The sequence below is a fragment of the Microtus ochrogaster genome, linkage group LG2 (genome assembly GCF_000317375.1).
Source record: "Microtus ochrogaster isolate Prairie Vole_2 linkage group LG2, MicOch1.0, whole genome shotgun sequence".
In the NCBI taxonomy this organism is placed as follows: domain Eukaryota; kingdom Metazoa; phylum Chordata; class Mammalia; order Rodentia; family Cricetidae; genus Microtus; species Microtus ochrogaster.
In genome coordinates, this window is record NC_022028.1 from 622,169 (window position 1) to 630,496 (window position 8,328).

Genomic DNA, 8,328 nt, shown 5'->3' on the forward strand with positions numbered 1-8,328 from the left:
AGAGAGAGAGAGAGAGAGAGAGAGAGAGAGAGAGAGAGAGGTCATCCTTGAAACAAGTATGCCCCCTTACTGTGTACCAGACTCACTTATACAGAGATCCTTAGCTGATAGCCATACCCCAGGCAAACCCACCAGAAACCACTCTCCTGCCATCAGGAACTCCTGAGGGTCTCGTGCTCAGAGCAGCTGCAAGCTGTCTCAGAGCAGAGGAAAACAGGTTGTTTACAAGAAATTCAGGATCTGGGGGTTCACAGCTCCCAACAGATAATTTCCATATTATCTGTACAGATGAATGTTTACAGAACCATTCCAATGGCTTCAGGATCAGAGAAAAACACATCATTGGCAGTAGCCCCCAGTGAGGATCCCCAGAAAGGAGAAGGGCCATGACTGTGTAGCACAGTGGTTCTCAACCTTCCTAATGCTGTGACCCTTTAATACAGTTCCTCATGTGGTGACCCCAGCCATAAAATTATTTTGTTGCTATCTCATAACTGTAACTTTGATACTATCATGAATTATAATGTAAACATTTTTGGAGATAGAGCTTTGCCAAAGGGGTTGCCACCCACAGTGAAAACCACTGATCAAGACCCAAGGAGACTTTGCCAAGAGACATGGATATGTTTGCATCTGATTACCCAGCCATCATGCAGAGCTCAGTCTTTACCATCATGGCCTGGAACTGCCTGCATTTACTGAAACGCATGACTCTAGAAAGTAAGGACCAAGTCTTGCCAGGTCACTGAGGTAGAGCAGATCCAACCATCAGCAGGCGTTCCAAGTGTCATCTTCTAACCTGATCCTGAAATACTGAGGAGCCAAGGAAATGACCCAGTGCGTACAGTGCTGGTAGGCTACAGAAGAACGAGGACCTGGATTCAGATTCCCAGCTCTCGTGTAGAAAGCCAGACATAGCAGTGTTCACTTTCATCCCCACCACAGTGAACAGAACAGGCAGTCCCGGGTGCCCACTGCCAGCCAATCCTGCTGAAATGATAGAGACTCTCTTAAAAAACAAGGCAGAGAAGCCGTTAAGATACACAACTGCACGCTGACCTCCAGTGACCTCTAGTTTCCACACTCTCAAACACAAATAAGTGCATACACACACACACACACACGTGAACACACATATACACCACACACACATGAAAATTAAGTAATAATATTAATAATAAAATTATTGAACCAAGAAAAGTACAACAAATAAGAGAAAATCATCTTGATTTCCAGTACCAGTAGCCACATGACTTGGAGCAGTGTCAGCCTAAATAATCCTTGGTTTACAGAACCTTTTAAAGGATGTCTTTATGTGCTTGTGCATGTGTCTGCATGTTAGTATGTACACAGGTGAGTAGGTTCCCTTGGATGCTGCAGGAATTCCTACCGCCAGGAGCCTTTAAGTTACCCAGTCACTTGGGTGTGGCATACTATATATGCCGATGTAAAGCGTGCGTCCAGCCACTTTTCCGTTCCAGCAGAGGATTATGATCTGTGGGTCTACCCCTAAATAAATAACCCTCTATTATTCTCAATTCTGAGCTAATGTGGGATTTCTTTTAAGAGTCCTTCTTCACTTGGAGACCAGAAAAGTGTATTAAATCTATGGAGCTAGAGTTATAGGAGGTTGTGAGCTGTCTTGAAGGGGCTGAAGACTGAACCCTGGTATCTGAAAACACACAACGATTTCTTAGCCACTGAGTCACCTCTCCAGCCCATACTGGAACTTTTAAAATGAGCCTAAGAATAGTTATTCTGTCTGTGTTTCTGGTTTGCTTCGAGGCTCACCATCTGCATCTGAGTGAAACAGCTCTTGATGTGAATAATTAATGTTATCACTATTTCAAGCCCTGAAGCCAGAGTCTATGATTGATACACACTAGCAAATTCCCACAATTACCTGAGGACTGAAGACAAGAAGAAAAGCCAGGAACCCACTAACAGAGTCTGGGAAATCCTACCTCTGGGCGACTGGTTTGGCAATGATTTCGAAAATGATGTCTTGCTTTGCATCTTGGTCAAAAATCCTTTGAAATCTGCAATGTGAAAATGGCAATTATCTTCAAACGCTATTGGATTAATGAATGTCGTTCTCATAAACACGTTTGTAAATGACCCCACACTGACATCACCAGACTTAGCTAACCTAACACAATGTTTGCCCTGTCATCCCCCCGACACTGCGCCGTTGTATTCTTGCTCAAAAGTGGTGAGTAAACAATATGGCTTTGACAAGATCTGTACAATTGTTCCCCTCTGAAAAACAGCACACCAGCTTTGAATCGCATAATAAACTGTGTGGTTTTAGCTCTCAAGAAGGACAGTGCAGCAGCTTTCTCGGACCACCAGCCCCTTAATCATGAGATGGAGGCTTGGTTTTAGTTATGAATACTTGGCCTTAGTTTGTGTTTGTTTCTAGCTAGTTCTTATAACTTAAATTTAACCTGCTTCTCTTCATCTATGTTTTGCCTCGGGACTTTTTAGCTCTTCATTCTCTATGTCCTGCTTTCCTGCTTCTTTGAGTCAGGTTATCTGGCTGGCCTGGGCCTCTCCCTCTCCTTCTCCCTCATTCTCTCTCAAGCCTAGAGTCCTCCTTCTACTTATTTTCTCTGCCTACCACTCCCACCTATCCCTCTATTGCATAGCTATCAGCCATTCAGCTTTTTAATAGACCAATCAGGTGCCTTAGGCAAGCAAGGTACAAATAGCAGCATGTCCTTGCCAAGTTAAACAAATGTACAAATAGCAGCATGTCCTTGCCAAGTTAAACAAATGCACAAATAGCAGCATGTCTTTGCCAAGTTAAACAAATGCACAAATAGCAGCATGTCCTTGCCAAGTTAAACAAATGCAGCATAGAGAAATGCAGCAGAAACTTACATAGTTGAATAAACACAGCATAAACAAATGTAACATAGTTTTCCTAGTTGAATAAATATTCTATGACAGGACAGTGTCTGTGGCTGGTATCAGAGTCAAACGTCCAGAACTCTTGGCTGCAAACCCAAGAATGGGTTGGAAAAGGCCCTTGGGCTTCTGACATTTGCCCAGTGAGGAAAGACTGCAAGTGGACTGCACAATGCCTGAAGGTGCAGCCTTTGAACTGTAGCTTGTGGTTGCCCATGCACTAGGTACCTCCCACTCTGACAGGGAGGCCAGCTTTCTGTACTGTTGTCTCATTTCCTTGCTCATGACTCAAAAGTCAGAAAGGACTGATCTGTCCTGCAAAGCCAGGTCTTCACGAGAACTGCAGGGAGGGGAGTTCCAGGAGGTGGCAGAGTGGTTGTTCCATCCTCCTTGCAGAATCACTCCAGTTTGGTATAGGATTACCAGTAGAGCAGGACACTTGGGAGACACAGTCTGTTCTCCTGTATCTCTCTCTCTCTCCTGTGTGTGCACGTGTGCTCACATGCATGGATGTGGAGGTCAGAAGACAACCTTGGTGTCTCACTGGCCTGGAACTCACCAAGTGGGCTCGCTGGCTAGCTGGCTGGCTACCAAGTCCCAGAACCTCTACCTCTCTGGCCCAGGATGATAAGCATGCCATCCCATCCGGTGCTGGGGCTCGAACTCAGGTTCTCATGTCTGCAAAGCAAGCACTTTGCTAACTGTGATCTCTTCCCAATCACTTACACTTTCTCAGAATAAAAATGAGAGGATGCAGTCTTTAAAGTAAAAATTCTCAAGTGAAATTTTTGAGAGAATCTTAAGCAGCTTCCTGGTGGCTTTGGACCTCTGGCCAACACCACTGCCTACACAGTCAGTGGACTGTATTGACCTAAAGCGGTGAGGCTGCCGGGGAGGAGTTCAGATGAATGTCCACAGTTAGATTAGAAATATAAAATAAAAAGAAATTTATCCTCAAGGGACCCCAGGTCTTCTCAGCCTTCATCTGAGATGAGCAAATGGTGACCAATGCACTGACAGCCTAAGGCAGTGTTCTCAGCCTTCCTGATGCTGCCGCCCTTTCAACACACTGCCGTGACCCCCAGCCGTAAAATGATTCTGTTGCTACTTTATAACTATAATTTTGCTACCATTATGAATCACAACATAAATATATGTGTTTTCCGATGGTCTCAGGTGACCTCTGTGAAAGGGTCATTCAATCCCATGGGGTCATGATCCACATGCTGAGAACCACTGCTCTAAGGACTTAGGAGCAGCAGATATGAGGTGCTGGTGTTCCATGCCTGGATCAGCCCTTCAAACCCTTCCATCTGAACACCAGCATGGTGCAGGCTTCCACAGAACACACGGCCACCATGCGTGAGTGTGCTCTAAGGAGCATGGTTGACTCGAGCTGCGCTGGTGGTGGACTACAGACTTCCAGCAGGGTCTCGGGGAAGCTGCCCAGGAATGGGGCCTGCTGGCTTCTTTCTCCTGGATGCTGGTGACCTTGAGGCAATAGGACACTCCCCACCCCACTTCTCCACTCCCCACCAGGAATTATATCTACCGCTGCAACATTAAGATGTGCCAGGAGCTTTCGAGAAGGCACTGAGTCACCCACAGAATACATTCTGAAAGGTTCCTTGTATAAAGTTAATATGATCAGCTTATCTACTGACTTATCTATTTTATAAATATCTATCAAGTGCCTCCCGCATGCTAGGTACTCTACCAATGTTGTGATTAGACTGAAATATAATTTTAGAACAATACCCATAAAGCACACTGAATTCCTTGTGCGGGGCATGATGTCCTCTGGTTAGAGAGATGGGCTCGGCCATTACGGTTACGAGGCTGAGAGCACTTATTCTTACAGGGAACCCAAGTTCAGCTTCCAGCACCAAGAGAGTAGCTTGCAAGCACTTGCAAGTCCAACCCCAGGGAACCCAACACCCTCTTCCAGCCTCCATGGGCACCTGCACATACATACACATACACCTTATTTTAAAAAAAAAATTAAAGGACCTTTACACCCATCAAATCATTCTAAAATGCTATCTTCTGATCTTTAAGAGAATTGTGGATCAAGAAACAACCGAGATATTTCTCTTATCTCCCTATTCAGAATGAAGACTTCAGGATCAGAGTTTACAGCTAACTGGTAATTGTATATTGAGCATCAAACACCACCATCTCCAAACATTCCACTTTCACAACAGAGCTATGTTACAATCTGGGGAGGAACTTGGACCAGCTGGCTTCTGAAGAACAGGAGAGAATCCTAGAATTCAGAAAAGCTGTACGAAGTTAAGTCCAATCTCTTATGGAGATAAAAGCGACTCAGGGTCCTCATGCCCATCAATAACATGCTGAGGAAGAACATGAGATTCTCCGTGACCAAGATGTCCTTTCGTTCAGTGAGGGTGTTGTGTGGGCTTTCTCTGCAGCCCATTTCAACTGCACACAGACTAGACTTCCCATCTGAAGCCTTTACTGAAATCGTCCTCACCCCACAAGATGACTGATGGAGGAGGGTCATCTGTCTATCTGTTGCTTTCATTGGTTAATTAATAAAGAAACTGCTTGGCCTGATAGGTCAGAACAAAGGTAGGCGGAGTAGACAGAACAGAATGCTGGGAAGAAGGGAAATGAAGCAGACACTAAGAAAGCTGAGTCAGGCAGATACTATAGCTCTCCTCCCCAAGATGGACACAGGTTAAGATCCTTCCCCGTAAGCCACCACCTCATGGTGCTACACAGATTAATAGAAATGGTTAATCAAGATATGAGAATTGGCCAGTAAGAGGCTAGAGCTAATGGGCCAAGCAGTGTTTAAAAGAATACAATTTGTGTGTAATTATTTTGGGTAAAGCTACCAGTGGCCGGGAGCTGGGAGGCGGAAAGCAGCCTGCAGCTCCTACTACAAAAGACAGTTCCATCCTTCTAAAAGTTCAGTCCCAAACTCCCTGGCTTCCTTGATCCACTCTTTCTGTTTAACTGTGTAATGAGTTCACTGGCAATCAATGGCAACTCTGACCTCCAAATGTCTAGAATCCAATTAGAGGCAAGCCTCAACATCCTCAGACCCCAATCTGCAATTGTGCGTAGCTCTTACATCATATAACAGCATTTGACAGAGTTCATGTGGCTCTCTCCATATACCCTGCAGACTGCTCACGATTCTCACTAGAGTGCAAATGTCATGTGACTAGCTGTGTACACTACTGTTTGTGGAGGGTGGACAGAAGACTCTGCATGTTCAGTACAGGCAGCCTCAATCCTCTTCAGTACCTGGGCTGGTCAGACCCATGTATTCAGGACCGGAAACAACGGCTCAGATCCCCAGACACAGGACCAGAAACAATGGACATCTCTCGGCACCCCATTTCCCACCAAGGACGGAACACTACAGTTGTTTCACTTGTTTTCCATGCCCGTTACAGGGTGTGCTGTGTAGGTAAGTGCCATCCTACCGCAAGATCAGCAAGGACCGTGCTACTGCAACCAGGGTGTGGTGACCCCTTCCCTCTCAGCATCACCCTTTTCCTGCCCATGCCACTTGAGGTGACAGCTCAAGTCACTCATAAGGTCCGATATAATTTGGCTTCCCCCTGCCCTTTGACCTGCCTTCTTCCTGTCTGTCCCTTGTGGGATCTGTAAGCCTCATGGTCCCCTTCCCTTCCCCAAACACTCATGCACTCTTCCAGCTTAAGGACTTCGTTCTTCCTGCTCCCGTGCCATGGACCTCTCATCTCTGAGGCTGGCAGTGAAGAATGCCCAGGGTGGACAGCAGGGACAGTCACCATATGGTTAAACACTGCCCAAGAGAAATACAGAACCATCCAAATATGTTATTTAAAGTGTTCCAGCTGCAGTTTAAAAAAAGAGGAATAAGAAAAAAAGAATCCTGGGAAATTAAATATAATAATGCATTTAACCCAATAAATCCAAATTTTTGATATGGGATCCGTATGGAAAGGTTCCTGAGATGTTTTATATTCTCTTTATTTTTTTCACATTGAATCTTCCAAATAAACGAATACCTGACAGAGTACCTCCTTTCAGGAGAGACATGATTCTAATGGATGCTCCACAGGACATCACAGGCATTGAATATAGACATGTGCACCTGAGACAAACAAAGCCCACCTAAGAAACACACGGACGAGACCACAACATCTCACCTTCAATGACGTTCACACATTCGTGGACTTCATGCAGCCCCACAATGAGCGAAGCAGGGAAATCCCAACACTACAGGTGAAATTTGAGGCTATAATCATGCCACTTCTTTATTATCTATGTGTGTGTGCTCGTATGTGGGCACACTTGTGTGAGGTGAGGTGAGTTCTATATACCAGATGAGATGGCCATATCACGCTTGCCACGGAAATGGGGCTGATGATTTTGGCAACAGAAACTGACACGGGACAAGAACTTGCCCAGTAATGAAGCAGAAACAAAGAGGAGGAACAAGGCTTACTTAAACTTGTAGCTTTCCCGCTTGTTGTTCACAAATCCATCTGCCAGATCTCGGGGTAAGAGAATTTCCAAGCTAGGTGCTGCTTTCTCATCTTCATCTATAGAATAAATCTGCAAATACAAGAAGAATAGGTGGATATAAATGGTAAAATTCCAGCATGATCTCTGACCTGAATATGATTAGCATTGTAATGGTACAAAACTGTGCTTTCATGACAAAATATCATAGCACAATATAATACGTAAATTTTTCTTTGAACTGTTATTGGGGTCAAACAAACACATAAAACAAAACAAGAGTTAAAACCTAAAGTGATGTTTACATTAGTGACTTTCTGTGACTGTGATAAAACGCCATGACCAAAGCAACATATGCAGGACAGAGTTTATTTTGGCTTGTGGACCCTGTGGGAGAGTCTATAAAGGCAGGGGAAGGCATGACAGCAGGCAGCCACAGGAAGCAGAAAGATCACATCTTCAAACACAAACACTAGGCAAAGAGAGTGAACTGGGTGCAGGTGAGGCTATAAGCCCACAAAGTCCACCCCAGTGATATACTCCCTCCAGCTTCTGAAGGTGACATCACTTCCTCAAACAGTGCCGCCAGCAGAGAAATAGCCTTCAACTATCTGAGCCTATGGGGGACATCCTCATTCAAACCACCACCATGCTATCTCAAGGTTCTGATCACCATTGGATGATGTAATATCCAAGTCTGATTGTGTAAATCCATCCCTGTTATTGAGGAAACCCTTGAAAGCCTTATGCTAGGCAATGCTTCCCCATTCTACGGAAGAAGTTCACATTCTTGCTACAGCTAAGAAGCACTTCTGAGCATGTGCAAACCAGACACAGTCGTGAAAGTGATGTCTGAACCTTGTCAGAGGGTAAATAGGGGTATCCAATTTTGAGTTATATTCCCAAAAATCCCAAGTTGCAGGAGTTTGATGG

The 8,328-nt window shown here is 44.9% G+C and overlaps 1 protein-coding gene across 1 annotated transcript in view; it reads right to left on the bottom strand.

Moving 5' to 3' along the window:
• Kif6 (kinesin family member 6) overlaps window positions 1-8,328 on the bottom strand; it is a 320,310-nt gene that overhangs the window by 307,524 nt on the left and 4,458 nt on the right. The window contains exons 2-3 of the mRNA XM_026785828.1: window positions 7,379-7,488; window positions 1,965-2,039 (exon numbers count right to left, since the gene is read on the bottom strand). Coding sequence (XP_026641629.1) covers window positions 1,965-2,039; window positions 7,379-7,488 — 185 coding nt within the window. The remainder of the gene's footprint in view (window positions 1-1,964; window positions 2,040-7,378; window positions 7,489-8,328) is intronic.